The 24,295-nt window shown below is 33.9% G+C and overlaps 1 protein-coding gene across 1 annotated transcript in view; it reads left to right on the top strand.

The window, feature by feature from the left end:
• Positions 1 to 889: 889 nt before the first annotated feature.
• The window catches only part of PlexB (plexin B), a 461,345-nt gene continuing 437,939 nt past the window's right edge, over positions 890 to 24,295 (top strand). Inside the window, 2 exon segments of the mRNA XM_081761825.1 lie at positions 890 to 1,711; positions 5,943 to 7,342. Coding sequence (XP_081617951.1) covers positions 6,005 to 7,342 — 1,338 coding nt within the window. The 5' untranslated portion in view covers positions 890 to 1,711; positions 5,943 to 6,004.

Below are 24,295 nucleotides of genomic sequence, written 5' to 3'. Positions count from 1 at the left end.
ACTGCCAGAAAGGTGTTAAGAATAGAACATCTTCTTCGGAAATATGTGATTGAGGTCCGAGTTCCGCTAATCCAGCCAATAGATTTATCTGCATTTTTCAGCACTTTTTACGCGTACTTGTTATGTGTGAAAATAATGAAATAATTTAAAAATATTATTGTTATTTAAGTTCTTGCGCAAGACGAAACTTTTGTAAGATAAAAATAATAATGGCATTTGAAAACTCCATCATCGATATGTTTCCATCACTGACTTTAATTTGTTTTTTTATATATAGCCCTGTTTTCAAATAGCGCAAACACAATATACAGCTAGAATGTCATGTCATCTTTAAAAGTATAGAAAAACTGAAACAAAGTGTTCTTTCATCCTCCACCCTTTGATGTAAAATTGAAACACCGTTAACCGCCAAAAAGGCAGCTTCATTTTTTCAGGTACCAAGAGCATTTCTCGAATTCTTACCTGGGAAAATAATTTAGGAACTACTTCATGTGTTGCTTAATTCGGCAAAGTGTCAGTTTCTTGCAGGTGCATTCAGGCAAACAGGCCGTCAGTCCGGTCAACATACAACGAAGGGAAAACGTTTCATCCAGGATTTTAACCACCTGTGTACATGTTTCTGCTTGCTTCGGGTCGGCTCGTTGCCAGGTGGCAGCACGATGCAGACGATCTTCGATTCTGGGCTGAGAAACAACATTCATTCCCCTCTCCTGCCTAGAGTGACGAATCCTGACCACACCGCGTGGCTGTTTAGGTGCAGCATAAGGGCGATAGAGTCGCTTCTTTGCCAGGCTTACTGGACCTTAACGCCAATCGTACTTCGCGCACCCTGCGTCCTCCGTGGCAGGGAGTCTGGAGCAGGCTGTGAACAGAATTCAGTGTGCTGTGAGTTGTTTGAGAAGTACAATGTTTGGCGTTTTCTTTCTACTCGACGCTGGTCCTCGAACCCGCGCTCCGCTGATGTTCCGCCGGAAGTAGTGACCTAGACCTTGAGAGCTATTGAACGTACAAAGTTGTGAAAGTTCAACATGCCGGTAACTGAAGAAATTCGGAAGTTATCAGTTCGTAATCGACCCAACAATACGTATTTAGTTAACGACCCATCAGTCGGTTCAGCAACCCGAAAAAGATGTGGTTGCTGTGTTTTTGTCTCGCATTACGAGAAGTGATGGTTTCCGGCCAAAAGTGGTGTAATTCAGAACCAAGTGACATTATTATAGCGTTATTTATTCTTTGTTGGATGTTTTTCTCAACAATAGTGAAAGTTATTGTGTAAATTTGTTTGAAGAAGAAAAAAATAAGTGTGTTTTAGGGAAGCTATACTTTTTTATTGTGGTTAACAGTGCTAAGGGGAAAAAAGTCGGTGTTTTTTAACAAGAGTATCGTAATTATAAAAGAAACTTTTTTTTTTAAGAAAAGAGAGTAATCCCTAATCCCTAGTGCCATTTGTTGTGAAAGATACAAATCCTTATAAAGTCGTAAAGCTACAGAAGACCAAATAAACATTTTCGCCACGACGTTCTTTACGGAGTGCCGTCATCCAAACAAGAGGGATTCGGCAGCTGTGTTTGAGCCCGCATGTCGCAACGGCCGGTTGTCTGGCATTCAACTCCCCTTGAATGGACGTTGTTGAGGTGTAGTAAACCGGGCAGCCTCATTACGTTCATTGTAGAAAGAAATTAAAGATTAAAGTTCGTTCGAGAACGAAGAGGTAAGCTTTTATTATTATTATTATTATTATTATTATTATTTAAATTCCTTTTTAGTCTCTTGATAGCTCTTATGTCTGAGAACAGGAAAGTGTTTCATTTGGTTTGCCACCAACTATGGTTCTCAAAATGTGAAGCTGCGTAATGTAATTTCCAAATACTGAATGTAATTTTCAAATTTCTTAAAGTATTTTTCTTTCTTCTCGGAGGGGGAGATGATCAAATATAATATCAATGTCTGAAAATTGAATCATGGCTCAGAGCAGTAAGATAAATTACTAGTAAACAATAATCGAACTTATTATTATTATTATTATTATTATTATTATTATTATTATTATTATTATTATTATTATTATTATTATTATTATTATTATTATTGCCCTATTTGCAAAATTAGGAATCAATTCCTTGTTCTCTGTAACCATTAAATTCTCGGAATCATTAATTCGGAATGCTCGTATGTTTTTCAACTGGTGAGATCTAATATACTGTGCAGACCAAATGCACACTCTTTGCCATTCCTAGAGCTCGTTAATGATCATAAAAAGGTAAAATACATTGTCGTGGTTACATTTTGCGTGAATTAGGTGATCCTTGAATTAACATACGTCGGAACCAAAAGTTATATATTGTTTTGAATGCATGATTATCAAGAAATATTAATCTATCGCACTTTTTAAAAAATACAGTTTCAAATATTTTCGAAACTCTTAATGTGAGCACTGCATATTTTTTTTTTTTAATATGTCTTTAAGCAATGGATTTGATAATGTAGATTTGGAATATCATTATAAATGAAACAAAATGAGTTTAAAGGCACTGTGTTACTACTTTTTTTTTAGAGCGACGTTACATTATGCATTACATCCACATTCCACGAGCTCCGTAGACTGTTAGTAAATAATGGCCGTTTCCACGGCGGACGTACGGCACAGACGACCTCGTAACATAGCACATCTTCTCGGCAACAGTGTTTGCTGTTCTGCCGAGACTTCTCGAGGGAGTTCGCGGCGTGTGCAGAGTGACAGGACGCCAGTTCGCTATTTGTTTCTTCTTTTTTTTTTCTGTGTATGTAAGCAAAGTTCGCAAAGATTGCAGAATATAAAAAAAATGATTTCGAAATTTACACAAGATAATACCGTAAGTTGTTGTTTCTGTTGTAATTGATAAAAAAAAGTAATTTCCAACGTACACTGTCTTCAGTTACTAATGAAGTGAATAAGACATGATAATATTAGGAGCGCTTATCAGATTCTCTATTGTTGATACAATTTGTTCCTTCTTTCAAAAATGAGCTGTAACATCCATACATGCAATAGTGATTGCTTCAATAACCCATAATAAATGTGTTACAAGTCTTATCTGATTGTTTGTTGCATGTTATGATGCAGCCAATGCAACCTCTTAATTGTTCGTCATTCCGTTTTATTCAGTATAAAGATCGTGAAAACATATTAACAGAAAAAAAAGTGAATTACTTCAGCTTTTACAATACCATTATTTCAGTCAGTTTGTTTAGTCTGTAATGTGTCTGCAGTGTTAATCAGCCAAACCATGGCAAGTTTGCGTGTTCTAGCGTGATAGTGCAGGGAATTTTCTAAGAGTTATTCATCGATCCATCCATACTACGTGCGTTCCGAAAGTACACGAGGAAAATGTCCAGGAACGAACGAATACATGCGTAGTTCTGTGTGGCTATTTAATTATACAAATGGACACGAAAAACAAGTTTGAAAACGTATGAAAATATTCCATTTATCAGAACTGTCTCGAGAACGCTTTCATTAAAAATTCAGTTGTATCGGTTCACGTCATACTTTGGATTTTTTTTTTTTTTTTTTAACTTTGGTTTTCCACCAAGAAAATGCATTCTGGTAGTATATGCATATATGTGTGTGCGTGTGTGTGTGTAAGTGTAATAGTATCAAACGTGACTTCAAACCTCTGTGTGTATTTCTTGACGGCGAAATCCGATCCGTCTAGTCCGCTCTTTGCCCCTCTCCCATAGGATCAGCCGTGACTTTATAATAAGAACCCCAGATCATAGGTTGATTCTAGATATGGAGAAAAAGGACTTTCGAAGTAGAATTGATTGTCTTGCCTTGTCACGAATAGGTTTGAAAGACATGCCAAGAGTGTCCTTGGATAAAAAGCGGAAAATATATTGATGAAATGGGCATATGGTCAATGTTAGTATAATATGCATGAGTCTTTAAGTTTATCTTTAAATAATTGACTGAAAATATACAATAATTTTGAAAACAACTACAGTAAAAGTCAAGCTTGAAGTGAATAAATAATTAAATAAATAGCCTCCTACAGACCTTTTTCTGTTATTTACTTACCATTGATTTGTTGATAACGCGCAAATATTAGCGTGAATGAATTAGGTTTCCGTATACACGATATATCGTTTGAGCATTGTCTAGCCAAGTTCGATTCCCTTTAGTTTTAAACTTGAGAGCTTTATTTATTTATTTATTTTTTTTTTAAGAATTGGTTGAAGTTGTGACAGAAAAAAATAAATTTGATTGACAAAGTCTCAATTTAACTCATAAACCAATTTATGTTTATAGTAATACTTTATTTTACAACTTCTGCTCAGTATAGGTTAGCGAGTTATCTAAAAGTGAATGAATGTAATTTCCCATAGCATGGAGTGCTAACATAAAGCGATGGAATATGAACTTTTAAAACATTATGTATATATATGACAAAACAAAATTCGGATCAATTAATGAGAAACTGTTATTTCAGTAGACACGCAAAAATTGTTCCTGATTAGATACTTTGAACAATGAAAAAAAATGACTACACTATTTTACTAATTGATCATGCTATACTATTTTTCTTCATTAAGGGGCCCACGTGTGTTATTTTATATGAGTGACGTGAACTCCTTTTTATAATTTGAATTGACGTTCACAAATTCAGAAAAAGAAATATATTTTCTTTTTTTTTTCTAACTGACTATCAATATATATATATATATATATAAAGGGAGTGGAGAATATATGAGAGTGCGTGCGTGGGTACGTAAAAGAGAAAGAGAGATAACTAGTGAACTACACTCAGCTTAAAACCTGAATTGTGTTCGTATGTTTACTTTTCAGAGATGGTCCAGTCAATCGGATTCTGTTTGTTTTTGTAGGGATCGCAATCTGTCGCAATGGACACGTTCAATTTTGGTAACGATGGATCTGTAGCTTGTGGAAGCACGGGCAACCTTTACAATAACGAGCTTTTGGCGGAGCCAACACAATGTTTGTAAAGTTCGCAAATCCACACAGATTTCCCGGTAGCGTGTTTTTGTCATACTCTGTGTTGTCCGTAGCTAATCCCTCTTCACGTTACTAATGAACCAATACATGAATATTGTTTAGTTCATTAGTAATCGTTGATTGCTTTTTTTTTTTCTTTGATTTGTTGGAAGAGCCATAAGGCAAACTTTATAACAAAACTTCCCCAACATATGCATATATCCTGAATATTCATTTACCGTTCAATATGAACTTCAATTAACATAAACAAGGTAATGCATCCCGTATTCTAAAATTAAAAATTGTATTCCCGATTTTATGTGTAAACATTGTTGTATATTCAGCCTTTTGTATGAAATTGATCTGCCATTATAGTTTGATGATAACGTTCAGTATTCAAAGGGGCTGCAAAATGTAATACAATGGCATTTTATTTCCATTAGTTTTGCTTAGTTTTATTAAATGTTTTCTAAGTTGATGAATGTTTGTGTGAAACAGTATTTTAAGTGCGCGTGGATTACATGTCTTCGATGGGTGTTTTATGTATCGCGCGTGCGCTATAGCAGTGATGCCTCCCCCTCCAACCACTAGAAACAATATTTGAACGAGACGGAGTTTTGAACTAGTCTTCAAGATTCTGGTGTATAGCAAGCAGTGTTACCAAACACCAGATGATGAGTTAGTAATATTACATTTGTAATCACTTCAGATCATACGTGAATGTTGATGGTCACTTCATGTTTAGTAGTCAATTATGCTTCTGAAATTGAACATTAAATAAATTATTAGTCATTATCTGTACTATGTGTAATCCTGTACTTTATACTTTTTTTGTTTGGTTGGTTGGTTTGTAATGGGAATTCTGTTGTTCGAAGTAATTTATTTGTACTTATGATTGGATTTTATTTTATTTTAATATTATGAAAAGCAAATACTAAAATTATTTTTATTTATTTTTTCTTTATTTAAGGTCAAGAAATGGTGAATCATCTCTTCTAAGAAATTAAGAATTGTTGACAAGACTCCAAAAGGATGGCTCAAACCGCATTCTTCGTGGTAGCTACATTTTGGATAGTCACTGGAATGACCCTGTCCGCTGGTATAGGCGGCAGTGTGGATACAGAATCCAGAGGAAGTATAGGTGAGGGATCAGTAATAGGTGCCCAGCCGCTATCATCATCTCTAACGCCTTCATCCTTGCCCGTACCATCTTCAGCCATCGCTGCTTCCTCTTCATCGGCGCCTGGATCGTCAGGGGCAGTAGTATCTACTGGTGATTCGGCTAGTTCTGCCACCGTTCTCCGTCACATCGTTTCACAGTATGTGCCGAAGAATAGCTCAGCGCGATTCACCCACCTTGCTGTTGACCGCAGTACAGGACGCGTTTATGTCGCTGGAGTAAACAGACTTCTTCAGCTGGATAGTTCTTTACGTATTGAAGAAGCTGTGAAAACTGGACCTCGCTTAGATAGTCCAGAATGTCATGCTAAAGGTTGTAGTTCTCCTGAAATCGAAACAATTCTTACTGACAATGTGAACAAAGTGCTAGTGATAGATACGGAATCAAGAATGCTTATTGTTTGTGGTTCTGTTTCTCAAGGTGCGTGTGAAAAATATAAAATGGCCAATATTTCCCTCCAACCTGAATTCATTCCTGTCAGTATTGCGGCCAACGACGAATCTTCGTCCACTTACGCTTTTATTGGGCCGAAACATTATAAACCATGGGGGCGTACGAACGTGCTGTATGTTGGTACAACATTCACAAACAATGGTGGTTATCGTTTGGATGTCCCTGCGATTGCAAGTCGAAATCTATACAATCTTGATATCGCCGAGTTTTCGTTCTCGAAACAGTCTTTACTGAATATAGATGTGAAATATAGGGATCATTTTCTCGTGAAATATGTGTACGGTTTTAACGCGAGTGAATATGCGTATTTCGTGATTGTTCAAAAACAGTCGCATTTACCGGGCCAAGAAGAGCAAGGCTACGTGTCTCGTCTTGCACGAACTTGTATCAACGATGCTAATTATGACAGTTATACAGAAGTGACTCTTCAGTGCATGTCTAAGGACGGCATGAACTATAATATCATTCGAGATGCAAAAATGACCATGGCTGGGCCCGATCTTGCCCAGAATCTTGGTATTGAACCTGGTGATCCAGTATTTGTGGGAGTGTTTGGTCCCAGTCAAGGAATAACAAATAAGCCGCAAAATCATTCTGTTATGTGTGTTTATAGCCTTCAAGATATAGAAATTAAGTTCAACGAAAATATTCATATGTGCTTTAACGGTAGCATAAAATATAGAAACATGGGATACATTTCTGGACCTATTTTGGATGGAAAATGCCCGAAAGCTGGGGTAAGTTCAATCATTTTACGTAGTACAAACTAACTGCGATTTCTTTATTTATTTATTTAGAAGTTTGTTTAGGTAAAAATATATAGCTTATGTAGTAATGTTTCCAATATATTTTTTAATGAATTAATACCGATTAAATTTCTGAGCAAGCATGTTAATACAGTCTTCAAGTTATTGTGCGTAAAAGAAAGAAAAATAGTTTATTTTGGAAGTGTAATATTTATGATGTATTTATATTCAGTGACACTTAAAATTGTCAATTAATATATTATACATTCAGATTATAGATCAATTAAACATATCCGATTTAGGACTCTCAACGATAGTTTTTTGAAATGATTACTACTATAATTTATTTATTTTATTTTTTTTAAATCTAAGTCTGAACATCTGCACCCTAAATTTATTAATATATGTCCATAAAACTGGCTGTTGACGTTTGCCCTCAAATCTTTAATAATTGAAGTTCTCAATAAATATGGCTGACTCGGTCTCGTAACTGGCACTGAAAAGAGACATTCATTTCTTACGTCTGTTTAGGAATGAACCTTCTAAAGATGGAACGCTAAAGGAAGCATGGGAGTTAGTAGTTACGCGCTCTAAATCATAATTTTCAACTTTTTTTTTTTTTTTTTTTTTTGTTAATTTGTTAATTTCTAATTTCTTTTATATCGTAATAGGGTGAAAGTGTCTGGTGATTTCCAAAGGTGCGTTCTTTTGTCACCAAGCATTTTCTTTGTAAACCAGAACTCCAGTGGTTGTGAAAACTTTTAACTGGTCCAACCATCAGAGTTCTGAAACACTTTAGGATACATTTTGTGAATGGCTTTACCTTTATTTATTAATTTATTTAAAATTGTTTCAGTTTCTTTTCGATAGTTGTACGTAAATTGCTATTGCACTGAACTATTTTATGAAAGCCGAAATGATAGATAAGCATGCTAAATTGTTTGTTATATTGTGTGTGGTAAAGAACACAACGACGAGGTAGAAGTAGGTATCTGCATTTGTTAACACATTATGTGACATCATTTTTGATGTCAGAATTGGCACTTTTTATCTCCCAGTCAGAATATGTCTTAGTTTCCTGTTTTAGCTGATAAATCTTGTCAGGGACGTTCAACGGATGTAGCGCATCTGCCGGGCTTCCTAGTATAACATAGTTTTTATTTGTTTATATTTTGAATTTCTACTCCAGTGTTTAATACGTCTGATTTAAAAAAAAATGAATGCTATAAAACTACCTTACCTAAAGGAAACCGACTCGTCTTACGTTCGAATCGCTTCATGCTATTAAAAAATACTACTAATAATTGTATACAGACATGCTGCTAAGTATTGTTCCAAAACAGCTTATCAGTTGTGACATCAGATAGAGTTAACACGTTTCCATCCAATGAAGAACATCTTTCAGTTCTTTTCTTGTTGCTTGATTTTAGTAGAACCCTGACTAATTAATTTGTTATGCTAATTTATTATTAATGTTTTCTGTTAACCTTTTCAATCTATGACAGAAACAAGTAGACTAAGATAGATGTACAGACAATGCAAGAAATATGGAGTGAATACTTGAAACATTAATATGTATCGTATGAAACGTTTTCCGTGCTAAACAGACATATCTTTGTTTTATTTACGACTCCACAGTGACACGTATATCTCGATAAAACTAAGAAATTGGACTGAAGTGTGTTTTGTATACAGATGTAAAATTCTTTAATGAACAAAACAAATTAAACGTATCATCAGCATCAAAATATTATGCGGTGTTAAAAAATGTAGTCAACACTTGAATAGTTTTCTATTTGTGACATTTGTATTAACGTGTTCTTTTTTTTCATATCAAACTATTTCTAATTCGTTAATTACTAGTTCCAAAATAATAATAATAATAATAATAATAATAATAATAATAATAATAATAATAATTAATATCACAAATATATACTGTCTTAGAAACCCTTAAGTACCGTTAAAGATTATGTTCTTAGGTTATTCACATCGTTCCGTAGCTTTCCCTTTTTACCCAAATATGTTTCCTTATAAGACAATGCACATCTCCAATTGTTTTGGTGGTGTAGTCAAATATGGTATATATTTTCAATTTATGCATTAAAAAAAATACCAGACGATACTCCACACTGTAAAGGAAAGTGATTTCCAAGTAATACGTATTACAAACAAGCAAAATTTCGTACAAACTAATTAAGTGAAAATCCGTATTTAAACCTGTGATGAATTATAAGTGTCCTTAGGTCATGATAGAAATGAATAAAGAATATCAATTTTGTCAGCTCTAGTGATCTACATATAGAAAAGAGAAACTTTTTTTTCCCACAATAGTAATGACGTATTTAATATTCAATTAGAATGTTGACGTTAACTCCGTTCAGCAGTGATATTTACATAATAAACGCAAATAAATTATTCGAAGCACAAATGTAGAAGAAATATGCCTGTTTCATGTGATATCTCATTCAAAATGTGAAAATTTTATGCTGCACGAAGTTATCGTGATGCCAAACAAAGTTGGTAAACATAGAAAGTATGTTCTGTCAAGGAATTAGTTGAAAAGACAGCAGTAAATAAATAAGTAATGTAGTGTCAAGTACATGTTTAACTGGTGTAGCTTTTCTTACTGGAACTGTCGCTATACTCTGTACTCTGATTTAGGGTTCGAAGTACCGGGAAAATAGTGAGAAATATTCCTTTCTAAACTTTTATCCATATAACTTTCCTATGAAAATAATATTAGGTGAAATTCTAAGTATAGTTCAACTTTCTTTCTGTGTATCTACGATCAGCAAGTACTTTGGTGAATAATATTGTTAGAACAAAAGGTAAACGAACAATAAAAATGTGTGTAAAGAATATTTTTTGTAAAGTTCTTCGTCTAGAATTGCAATTCGAATAAAACTTTAATGGCTCGGATAAGATTTAACAATTAAATTCTTGTTGGTGTAATCATTCCTTGCTCATTTCACTGTCTTCGTAAACAAAATAAGATAAAGTATTGTAGGAACTATGTTCCCATGTAGTGGAGTGATTAACGCGGTAAACTTTTGGTGCGTATGCTCTTGGTTTTGATTTCCAAAGGAGATGCAAATTTCAAATGTGTTGCATTGATCCAATCAGCATTTTGAAGTAGTTAGGTAGCCACTTGTATTAAGGGATAACGAACTCCACTCTAGAAAGCCAATAAGTAACGACGATGGGAGATGGATAAGTAACAACCATACATTACTCAGATAAAAGATTCCTGCCTGGCTAAGGCTTTTTGTTGGATGCAATACCAGGGAGTTTATCTTTTCGTAGTTAAATATCGATGTACTGAAATGAGCTCACTTGACTTAACTAAGGGGACAAAATATTCTGCATGATTTACCTACAAAGACGAAAGATAGATGCTTTAGTTAGTTGAAAAAAATGTTAATTTGTACTACCTAATATACAGACTGCTCTTACGTTGTGAGCATGTGTGTGTAACTTCTGAAACGGTAAGGTAATAGCGAGGACGCAAGGGCACCGAACCTGGGGGGCCCCGGGCCCCCCAAAGCTCATGCGGCCCCCCTAGTGTATTTATGTATATACAATATTTGGCATAATTTAAATGCAATTTGTCTTAACATCCTCATATATATACCTTCTGCGTCTGAGTGCCCCCCCCCCAAATTTACAGAGAAATCGGCGCCCTTGCGAGGACGTATGACAAACAAGGGAAACAACTTTATGCCGTGTTCTATACTTAAGAGGTTTTCAGTAATTGATTCCATTCTCAGCACTACTACATTAAAAAAAAAAAAAAAAAATCTTAATTGGAATTCAATTTTGTTAGTTCCATGGAACCTAAAACTTTATTTTGGAAAGTAAGAGAAATAGGCCTATGTTGACTCGAGATCATATCCAGAAGAAAATACTATTTTCTCGTCATTTTTTTTCCTGAGTACTCAATGACATTAAGCTAAATATCTAGTAACAACCATGTTTGCGTAAAAAGAAAAGAATACATATATATTAAATTTATATATTAAATTTCTATATTTCTAATATCAAACCTAATACGAATATCTAATTAATTCTAATAACAAAAAAAAAACAACGAAAGTTATTCTGATATTCTGCTGTGGTTCTTTCGTAAAATATTTCTTGAATATGAAAGCCGTCACCCATGTGAACTGACGGAAAAAAAAATAGGTAGTATAAATGCAAGATAATGAGTTAAATAAAAGCCTGCAAAGTTTTAGAAAATGTCGTAACATATAAGCAAATAGAGTACAGTATATATATTTCGTACGACAGTTCCGCAAATGGAGCCACGTTCTCGTCTAGTCACATGTTTTTAACTCGAGCTTCATGGATATAATTTTGTATTCCCCAGGGTTCGGTTGTCATTTACATTTTCAGACGTTCAGCATCGCCGGCCGTGAGAGAAAGGAAAGTTGATAAAAAATGGATGTAGTGTCGTTTCGTAGTGGTTTCCTTTGGAACCACAGCCGATATGTTCACGGAAGACTTTGAGCGTAGCGAGTTTGTGATCCCTCGACACCACTATTCCCAATGGCAAAAGTGATGACCTACCTATCCCCTGAGGTTAAAACCATGTATGTCAGTTTTGTTAAACATAACATTCTTTTCTACATTAACGACAGGAGATGTTGGCTAGGACACTATATATTATTAATACGTAAGTACACGTTATAGTCCTATATATTAGAGACCTTGAGTCCGTCTGTCGTCAGTTATCTCACCAAATATTAATGTGTTCAGTCGCCAGCAAAAGGTGGTATTTTTCATCACAATTATTCTTTGAGTACCGGCACAACAAATGGTCCAAATGTAAAACTTTGTAGTGTAGCTTCATCAAATAATGCATTAATAGTACACTTGTTCAAGTTGTTTTACTCATCCCAAAGTTAGTAGTAAGTTTATTTTGTATAGGGTGGTATGGGTTATTCCTGGAGACTGTGTCTATGTGAACACAGCTGGAAGCTCAGATGTGAAGTTAACTTGTAGTAAGCTATTATCTACACTTCCAATATTTTTTGATAATTAATTCCTTAACACGACAAGAGTTGTTGAACAAATACAAAGAAAGATTGCTCCTCCATATTAACAACTACATTTTTCCTTAATTTTACGCCAAAATAATGTTGCATTTCAGAAATCAATCCATTCAACGTAAGCTTGTCAGCTGATGTACTTGCTTCAGTTTTCTGGTAGTCTTGTATTGGCAATGTTTATATCAAATTTGTGGAATATGTAATATATTAAATCATTATCAATTATGCTATTAGCAGTTGCTGTTAACAATATTTTTCATGAACAATATTTATCGTTTCTGCTGTAAAGCATCTTCAGGTCTGTCAAATTGTTGAGAACCAAAATTGACCATTTCCATTACCGACTAAAATTGAGGTACTATTGCGGTCGCGGTGTAATTTGATATATCTGCAAAATTCTCGTATTTCCAAAAGCACTTCTTGTGAATGTTTTAATATATAAAAATTGCAAACACTAAAGCTATTTGCTTATGGACGAGGACTTGATTAAGGTTTTGAACTTTTTTGTTGTCACAAAAATGGATATAATCTTGTGTTGGTCTGAACCCTTCAAAATCTGTGTTCATTTGCAGCGGTCTGAACCTTGGTGTTCAATATTTGAATAGGAACTAGCCAATATTGTTACAGAATCTCGTCTAGACTACGCTTCGCTGAAGAAGAGCAAAATGTATTAGAACTGCAAACTACGAACTTCCTCTACTTTGGTCACGCCGTCTAATCACAGACCTGCTCTTGTGTATACATGCGTATATATATAAGAGTATTAGCTTTTATCACCATTGTAAATATTTCTTGAGTGTGATTAGGTATTGACAGATAAAAGGAAAAACATATTTACACGTTTTGTCGAGGATTATTAGGCAATAGTTACAAATTTAACTTAACTCGTAAAGAAGTAGTTGCGCAAACGAATATTATTGTGTTACTGTGAAAATGATTGTAGGCCTAATATGTTAACAAGATTTCAGATTTTCAAGACCCCTTTTCGCTGGTCTAGTGGCTAACACATGTAAGTTAGTGCATGCGGTCACGTATTCGGTTCTCAGTGAGAGAGGATCAAACATCCCACTTTAAGTTGTGTTTGTATGGCTGCGAAACATGGTCACTTACTCTGAGGGAAGAGCATAGACTGAAAGTATTTGAAAACAAGATCCTGAGACGAATATTCGGATCCAAGAGGAACAGGAATGGGGAATGGCGAAAACTTCATAACGAGGAACTACATAATTTATACGGTTTACCCAACATTGTTAGGGTCGTCTAGTCTAGGAGGCTTAGGTGGGCGGGTCATGTAGCTAGAATGGAAAAAAGTAGAAACGCTTTCAAAGTCTTGACAGGAAGACCAATCGGAAAACGACCATTAGGAAGACCTAGGCGCAGATGGGAGGACAATATTAAGATGGATCTCGCAGAGATTGGAATACAAAGTAGAAACTGGATGCAGTTATCTAAGGATAGAAGTCAGTGGAGAGCTTTTGTGAACGCGGCATTGAACCTCCGGGTTCCATAGGCCATAGAGTTAGTTAGTTACTTATTTCTTGTCCTGTATAACCTTGCTGATGAGAAAGGATTAAATACAAATCAATCAGATGTTCAAGTTTAGGGTCATAGAAATAATATGAAAGTAATCTTTTCGTATTTTACTGCACTGGCTAATAACAGATTACTTTAATGTTATGGCTTTGTGAGGGACTATATCAAATATGATTGAAGTAAAGTGTAGTTTAAACTTTTTTTTTAATGTCTAATTTGACATTTCTCAGAGCATTTGCAATTTTGGAAAAGTTGCGTGTAACGCTTCCGTGGGAAAGAAACCTTTGTGTAGATCAATAAGAAGATCAGGGAAGTGGCTTATAACAATCTTCATTAGATTGTATTGCAATAAATAATATCCAACAGCAGCCTTTTGTTTCTGCGATGATAAACCTCCAGCCTTCTTAAGCCGAGCATTAAAAAAGAAAGAAAATGTTATTGTTGATTTACTTTATACGTTAAAGACAAAAGGATATAATCTATCGTAGTAAATACTATACAATTTTAGTTTAATTTCTGATAATCAAAAGGAGGTCAATTAGCTCGTTTTGTAATTTTAAACTAACTTGTTCCAATCTGTTTTAAGCTGTAATAGTTTTTTTTCTTTTAATTTAGAAGAAAACAGTTTTTCTTAAATAAATGCTTATTGCATTATGTATGCTACAGCGCTTATTTTTACTATCATATGAAATAAATTAGATTTGGTCTAATTCATATATTTTTATCACGGTTTTGCAATGAAGTTGCATTCTAAAAATTAATGTTTCTTCCAGACATGTTTTTTTAGAGGGCACTGACCCCCCGGAGCTCTAAGAATGCCCCCCGGAGGAGACCAAAATAATACGTCTATAATATAATAATAAATAGAATAGATCCAGCAGTGTGCCCCCGGATATTTTTTTTTCTGAAAGAAGCACTGCTAAAAATGTTTACTGAATGAGTAGCCATGTTATTCTTTTTGTTCTATTCAAATATTGTAGGAATTAAGACAGTATATTGAAAATCCTGTATTACATTTTTTTTCTTTATAAGATTTTAGTAAAATTCTGTAATGTGGGCCTAATAGTGACGGAATTGAGGGTTATTGAGAAATATGAAAGATAGACAGTTGGATAATAACATTGAATTTAATCCAATGGAAGTGAAAGCTGGGGAAATTTCCATCTAGTTGCATGATCTATCTAGAGAAGGTTGCTGTAAAGTCTCTATCTTTTTCTTCAAATTTTGGAAATAATGGAAAGGAACACCAGACAATATCAAGCTTTGGTTTCCGTAGCAGCCTATTACTTGAAAGGTATTATTAAACAAAAGTAGTCAGTAAATTTAAAATATTGTTCATTGTTGGGTGATTTGAACCTCTCCAATTATCCTAACAGACCTGTAACTTTGAAGATTACTTAAAAATAATAGAAATCCACAGAGATTAGCACATTCATCATGTTATAAACATTAACTAAGTCACTGATAAAAGATAACATATTTTGTCATATTTTACACACATATCACATATAAAATATGCTATTTATTTTGGTTACGGAGCGGAGCAGTTAGCAATTTTGCTTCGTATTGGAACGTCTGAGGTGTAAATTCTGCGTTTCCTTTTCTTCTTCTTTTTTTTAAAATTATTGACTGTCATCGCCAAAAGCAAAAATCACATTTCGTATACAGATTGCATATGAAATATCTTATATACGTTTGTCGTTGATTTGGTTAGTTGAAGTATAGCGTTTCTTTTCAGTACCGAAGCTATTAAAGACGTGAACCTACAGCTTAAGGTGGAATCTGAACCACTGGAATGCGTTCAAATTTCAAGGCTCTTCCACCGAAAGTCGAACCCAGAACCCCATGCATAAAAGGTCCGCACACTGGCCACTAGATCAGCGGCGATAACTTCTGTCGTTGATGTCGATGACTGTAGATACATATTGGCTCAATGGTAGAGCATTTAGCTCTGGCGCGTGGGATCACTGTTTCGATCCCAGCTCACGCTAAGTGGGCATTGGGTGGACAAACACCGTGTTGGTGGCTTTTTCTCGGTGTTCTCCCGTTTCCTCCCACTTTATTCATTCCACCATTGCATTCATTTCTCACCATCACGGTCACCTTTAGCTTAGCCGACATAAGCGTGGAATATAAAACTAAAAGATTTCATTTTTTTTTCTTAATTTTTGGACATATATATATGTGCTTGGTTACAGAGTGGGTCAGTTAACAATCTTCCTTCGTAGTGAGAAGGTATCAGGTTTGTACCTTGCGCGTTTTTTTTCTTTTAATTAACACGATTCTTACTGGATAATTGCTGCAATGTGCGCTCAACTCTGGCAAACTTCTGACCTCTTACCTCTTTCATCGATTGTTTTCTATATAAAGGAATCTAGGGATAAACAATGAAATATAGAAATAAATGAAGTATTTGTATTTATCAATAAACTAATTGAGCTTTCGATCATTAATGATGTACATCGCGAACATCTATTATTCATACACGTTGTGAATTTCTTTGGTTTCGAGACCGCTATTCATATAGCCAGATTGATTTCTTAAACAATCATGCTAAGAATGCATTCAAATAATTTACTTTCTTCTTTAAGCATATTTAATATGCTTCAGTTGAACCTCATCACGACCTGAAAGTATATTCTCTTGCTGGTTCTTTTTTTTTTATCCTTCCTTTCTTTTAATTTCATCCAGTACATCTTATTCGAATCCACATTTGAAAGCTTTCAGTATTTTTTCTTTTTTTCATTTTCATTGGAAACTCCTTTATTATTCGTCTTTGGAGGCCTCGTTTGAACTTTATTTTTGTAGAATGGATCTCTTCGTTGAGCTTTTTTTTTTTCCTCTTTCCTTTTAGGTCTTACATTTAACACTGTACAGACCTAGTTCTCCTTAATGAATGTATTTTCACTCGTTCTTTTTATTATTATTTTCGTCCCTTTTCTTTCATATTTCATATCATTATATGCAATAGATTGTTAATAATTAAAACTGCTTACCTGTTTTCTACTTTCGAGCCATCAGTGATTGTGTGCTGGTTGTTCATGCTTTTCTATCCAAATTCATCTCTTTTTAATAATAATAATAATAATAATTGTCATCATCATTGGTTCTTTCACAGGTTTGAGTCTTTTCTTCCAACATCTCATTAATTGATTATTTTCCTTTCGAGCTTTTACGATATAAAAAGGGTCTCGCATATAATTCTTTCTCTTCTGATATACTTCGTTTACCGAGAATGATTTTATTGTAGCCTCAACAATTGCTTATTATTATTATTATTATTATTATTATTATTATTATTATTATTATTATTATTATTATTATTATTATTATTATTATTATTATTTTAATAATATATTATCACTATTATTTGAATTTTCTAAATGCCCTATGACGTTATACTTCTATAAATTTGAAACGAAATTACACTTTTGACAGTATCTACAATAATAATTTAAGCAACTATTTTCTGCAGAAATGTTTAGTTTAGTTTATTTATTTATTTTTTAATGCAGCATATCAGGGTACCTTTGTAGTAGTCACAGGTCTAATATGAGCATTATTGTCGTATTTGAAAGAAATTTGGTTTACTAAAACTCCTTTATATACTTCTTCTGTCGGTCTGTCCGTCCGGGAGACAAAAAATGTCGAGAAATAGTTGACCAATCATCACCAAATTTGGTTTGAATTTAGAGGATCAAAGGTTAGAAATCTTGTTTGTTCTTGGAGGTGATGTCGAAACGAAAGTGAAGAATTTAGTACTGTTAAAATTATTTGTCTATTTTCTTCTTTTATTCAAATATTGGAACATTTATCCGAATAATAAATTTGCGAATATTTCGAATTATTCAAATTCATCGAATTATTCCAATTTTAACAGCACTAGTAGAAGTCAACCATTTACAATTTTTACGTTGATTACTAGTGGGCAATGAGCACGGCAGCTCAGTGGTAGAGCGTTCACCTCTAGTGCGTGGGGTTCCTGGTTCGATCCAATTTCGCGCCAAGTGAGCTTTGTGATGGTCAAACATCGTTCATGAGTTTCCTGTGGATTCTCCCCGTTACTCTCACTTTATTCATTCCACTATTTCATTCATTTCTCATCATCAGCTAGCCGGCATAATCGTAGGACTTAAAGCTGGAAGATTTCGTTTCATTTCATACTAATTAGTAAAAATGGTAATATATAGTGAGAAGCGGTTTTCTGCGACTGATTAAGCGTCCTAAGAATGTATTTCATCTCTATTCTAATTTCTGTACTAAAATCAAAAAATGACGGATAATCAACCACTTCCAGTTTTAACGGTGACCGCTATGGAGCCAAAACGGTAATAGGTAGAGAGAAATGGTTTCTTATAATTAATTGAGCGTTCCAAGGGTATATTCCATCTTCATTCTAATCTCTTTACTGAAACCGAAAGTGTTTTTAATATTAGTTGAGAAAATAGCACGAAATGCAAACCAAAATCTTTCGTGTGGTGTACACGTGACACTGCAACTAAGTGTGTTATTTTTTTTACAAGTGCAAAGCGTTGTACTTGGCCCGTTAACATGGAAGAAACTATTCCAAATTGTGTCAAAGCTTTTAAAAAAATTAGCAATAAATAAAAAAATTAATAAGAGTAGATAGCAGCATTGATCTCAGGGCTGCAACATATTATCACAGAAGTAGTTAAACTATTCATTATAAAGTTAGTGTAAATTTAAACATTTTGCCGTGTTCAATTTAAACTTTTAAGCAATAAGGATAATTGTTAAGTCTCAAAGAAAAGGTACACTATGCGGAATGTAAATTGAATAGCGTACTCGTATTAAGATGAGAAAAAGATCACTTTATTTTTGACATATTTCAACTTCAAGCCATAAAAAAGATGGGAAACATCAATATATATATAGAGGAAAGTTATGGAAAATTATATTATGACAATATATATATATATATATATATATATATATATATATATATATATATATATATATATATATATATATGCGCAATTTTCTAAGTTAAGGCGAGCATATACCCACTTTATTCTTAACCGTTCCAATCCTAAGCAATAGCCTCGAAAGAAACCACGTCCAATTAGTTTCATTAAAATCTGGTAAATTTAATGAATGTTAATATGGAGGAGTTAGACGGACATACACTTGATCGTATTGAATGGTAAAAGCTCGTGTCCAGTCGCTTCAGTTACTTTATTGTAATTATATTTGATATTCTATCGGTTCTACGTGACATAAAAGTCATCTGTCACCTCGTAGCTCTCAAGTTTGAATCAAGGCTTCTATGAAATTTCCAGCGAATGAAGTGTGGCCTCTAAAAGGAACTGTGCAATGGGGCATGATTTATTAGGAAAATGTGACCAATGGAGTATGCATTACCTTAAAGTCGTGTCATTTGTGTGTCCCATTTACATCATCCTAACTTTTATATATTAGATTTTCGTTCGATCTATGATATACAATCTAAAGCAAACACAACCAAATTCTAGTTTATTGATATCTTGTTCCTTGTTGATGTTACTGAGTTGCATGTTTTATAGCACCCAAGTGGGTAAAATGTATTTTGTTCAATTAAAGGGGAAAATTTAAGAAAGAATTGAATTTATACACGATGCGGGTGATAGAAAACGATAGAATTGACCGTCAAATATTCAACATAATTACTTTTTTAAATGTTTTAATTTTAAGTTGAACTTTCGTCTTTATCGCTGGTCTAGTGGCGAGGGTACGCTTGCATTTAGTGGTGATGGTCCCGGCTTCGAATTCCCGTTGGGAAAGTACTGTACGCATTTCGGTTGTTCGGGTTCCACCTTAAACTTTTGTCTGTAGGTTGTCTCGGTGCTAAGGGGGGACGTGGGACGATGAAACTTCAAGAAACATACTTTTTTTTTGGTCAATTTGCAAAAGGAACAACCAATATGAACATTTATTCCCAAGTTGGAGTTCGACTGGTTTCCGACAAGAAAAACATACGGTTAGGTTAGGTTAGATTTCTGAGGTTCACTTTCCCACTTAGTACTTCGGTTTGTAAATCTCCATTGAAAAGTATAACTTCATCCACGTTTTTTTGCAGTTACTTGCTTACCACACTTCATGCAATTTTTTAAATTAGATTTATTAATCTATGATTTTCACACAGTTTCAAAATATCTTTGTCATTATCGCCGTATTGTTTCACAAACTGTCTTACTGGTAACTCACGTCCAAGAGAACGTCTCTGTACAACTTCAGCCACGTTTAGAATACAAATGCTCGTTAATTTCCCACAATGTAACCATGCGGTAACCTTGCGCCTAGTAGTTCCCTCAGCTTAACAGTTCCCTCCGCCTGAAATGAACGACCGTCTTTGGAACTTAATCCCCAATATGGGTCCACATCGTAGAAATAATGAATTAATAGGGAGCATTTTAATTTACTTTGAGGTATGACGCTAGTGGGCGTTATAGTTTATACGTCCGTTACTCTGCCCGATAACTCTTCAATGGAAGTGCTTTTTTTTTTCTGTCAATTGACAGCTAGAGCGTTTGCCTTAGCCTAGTTTGTTGATAGAGTCAATTCGTTAACATTTTCAAGGGTAATTGTAACTATCCGTTTGCATTTTCTACTATTGAAACAAAGATGTATAATTGCAGAATGCTAAAAGTTACTTATCGCACCGTTAGATGGCAGGAAACATCGCCTAGCGGATGACATCTACCGGACGAGACTGAAACTTTTAGGTGTTTGGTTTTCCTGTCTTTAGCGGAGTTTACTTTTCTTATAAATATATATATATATATATATATATATATATATATATATATATATATATATATATATATATATTTAATATTTGAATTATACATAGAAATTTCACTGCCTTATGAGATATTGAAAATACACACAATGTCCTTTCCTTTTTAATGTAGTAACTAATACTGAATTACTTTTGCTTATTTTGTACGGATAGCTACGGAAAAAATGTAAGATATTATTGTTATTTGTTACAAGTGAATTTATTAATTGCGAAAGGATTATTGTTTGTCTTTAATTATGTTTTGTCAAATCTTTTACAAGATGCACTCTATTTAGTTAACATTTAATCGCAAAAGAATGTGTAACATTTTTGCTCCGTATTTTCCTCAAATTGTTGTCCAAAGTATCCCTTTTCCTTCGTTTCCTAAACTTTAACTAACAAGGAACGTACATGAACGTGTCTTCCGGACATCCGAATCTAACCTAGTCCATTCGATAAACATAACAAAGATACGTTGATGCACAAAAAATTAGGTGCCATGGACCACGGAGTAAGTCCCTGGGGCGCAATAACCCTGTTAGTATAAAGAAAATCGTAGACTCACAGTGAAATAGTTATTGCATCAACACTACTCATTAGAAAGTCATCGTTTATAGTCCATTCTCTTCAGCATGAAACAAGCTTTTCAGAGGTGCTATGTATTGGGGCTCACAACATATTTGAATAGGGAAACTTTGGAGAATGTCGGAAAAAATTCCCTTTAGAAATCCTTCCCATCAACTTTGGACCCTTCTGGAGTGTTCCCGGGTAAAAGCACACAATCGAAATGTATCTCCAAAAATACTATAGAAGATAAGAAATATGTGTACTAAGTCGTGTATTGATAGCCAGCTTGATAGAAAGCGTATATTGGTATACAATCTTTTCCCTCATATCTATTCCTGAGTAGATATACTTAAGTAGTTAGCATTGCGAATCATGTATTTTTATACACTTTGATTGTTCTCAGATATTACCTTGAATACATCCAAAGTTTACAGGTTCGTGTATCCATGTATGCAATTTATTTAAATGTGTGCTTTACGTACGTGTTAGTATTTCTTGTTTGTGTTTCAATCTCTCTAATTTGTTCCCATCCTGCCCTCACATTACCAAAATTCTGCGTCTGTTACTATATATAAACTAACTATGGATTTTAAAAAAATGAAATGGAAGACAAAAATGGTTTCTCCTACGATTACACTTATCGTAAATTATCAGTCAAATATGTCATGGCTTTTTTTTTCTTTCTTGCTGGCGTTGTCTCTGGATAATCGTGAAGTTTTCAGTGGGATATTATATTATTTCAATAGGGAAGCTCAACTTTATCTTTAGTAATATCACTGTAAGGTTTAGTGAAATTCCAAGTACAAAATGCTCTTGAAATTCACATTCAAGTCCTCACAGTATCTTCAGCTAATAAAAGTTAGTATTATCAAAGAATTCTTCAGCCTGTTAACATGTTTGGAAATTACAGAGATTATTTTGAGAGTTTCTGTCTTCAAAATAACCTTTCTCGAAACTACAATCCTGTATCTGTGCACGTAAATACATTATACTTTTCTCTTTGTGCTTCTCGACAAACATACAAAAATTAATTTTGTGTGTGTGTGTGTGTAATAAGAAAAATAGTTATTTCGTAAGTACTGCAATTAGGTGTTAGGTATGATTTACCAAGTGATAAATTGGTTGGGCTTAACTTTCGTGGCAAAATTCGCATTTCCAACATTTGTACCACCTGCGATTTCTCCATGAGCAATCACACACCCACGTCGGCTTCTCTTCTACAATCACAAGTCCCATCTGTGATCAGTAAAAGTAGCAAAAGTTCGTTTGTCACTTGGAGCAATTTGTCGTAAATATCTATCTTCAAATACCGTATGCTTACTGAATCTGGCAGGCCGTATTACTGTAAAACGCGCATTTTTTTTTTCGTTAGTGGTAGAAGTGTTAGTAGACACGCTAAATAAATTACTGTCTCTTTTTTTTTTTTAATAATGTTTTCTAATGTAATTTATAAGGGTTTCAAATAAACTACATTAATGGAACTACGCAGAATAGAAGAATAAAACCATATTCAGTTGGGTGCTGCATGTTTTGTGCAGCTAATGGCATATATGCAAAAAGAGGGTAAGATGGGGCCGTGGTCGTTCCCTGGAGTTCAAGTGAATCAATAATTTGAATTGAATTTCGGGACACAAGTAATATGTATATTAAAAAAAAAATATATTCTCCACTGTTTTTCCTTATTTCTTTACGTTCCCAAATTCTATTATAAACATACGTTATGTAATACTATATAATACTACAAGATGGCACCATAAAAATTAAGCCTGGACGAAACTGTTCTCTCCCTTATATGCCAAAAGCCATATATATAATATTAATTAAAAATAAACAAGGTAATACGAACTTGGCCCGACCTGTAAAAAATATCTTAGGATACCCATGTCTATTATTACAAACAGTGTACCTAAAAAAAAAAACACTCTCATCTTTAAAATTAATAGAACGATATAATGAGGAATACAAAACAAGAAATCTTGTTCGAAGCAGAAATATCGGTTTTATGCCATTTAGCTCAAGTCTAATGTGAACCTGAATAAAGCAGAATCTTCCTGGGGTGCAACATCGTTTTCGTACTATCACTTTCTACTTCAGGCAAAATGGTGATTATTTTCTGTACATAAAGTTCTCTATCGAAAGTCACTAAAAATTTGCAACACACACACACACACACACACACACACATATATATATATATATATATATATATATATATATATATATATATATATATATATATGTTCCAAATGATCATATTCGTTCGAATTTACAAGCTTTTGTTTCAGTGTCGTGATATAAAATGTCAATACAAACATTAACGGATATTTGAAATCCATTCCTCCACATGAAAGAGAATAATGTACAGCTTTAGAAAAATGCTTATACTAGTACTATCATGATACGGTGTTGCCGATACAAGGCTAAAGGGAAAGAAAATTCCAGTAAATGCGCGCTCTTCAATATACATACTTGTCGAAGGTAGAAAAAAAAAAGAAAGAAAACTTCCCTGCTATGTCCTGCAGCTTGCATTTTATTAAACTCTTTTTATATCGTGATAAGGGGGAAGCAAATTAATCCCTGGCAGGTATTCAAGAAATACTTTAAATTTTCTGTGAAAGTAAGGAAAATATTCAAAGAGAATTTTCAGCATCTCCCTACCAACCGTATAATCAGCACCTTAACACTAATACCTTAAAGGCATTAAAAAAAAAGATTTTTTTTTTTTAATTTCCTTTTCTAGAAAGTGATTTCCTCTGAATGGTGACAACTGGAAACCGAAATTATAGCTATTGTACATAAAGTATTATCCACTGTTAAAAATATAGTGATTTCAATCACTTTGAAATTATAATAGTAATAAAATTATTTCACATTTTTTAAATAAATATTTTATTTTTCTTAATATTTCCACTGTGGTCGGATAAAAGAGTTTCGTAATAATACAAGCGGATGCCAGTAGATATCAAGAATCACTTGACAGGTGACTGCAACTTGAGATAATCTTTTCTGAGATAT

The sequence above is a fragment of the Thermobia domestica genome, chromosome 6 (genome assembly GCF_964235325.1).
Source record: "Thermobia domestica chromosome 6, izTheDome1.hap1.1, whole genome shotgun sequence".
NCBI lineage: Eukaryota > Metazoa > Arthropoda > Insecta > Zygentoma > Lepismatidae > Thermobia > Thermobia domestica.
Note: the sequence above shows the minus strand (reverse complement) of the source record. Positions and strands in the feature narration are given on the sequence as shown.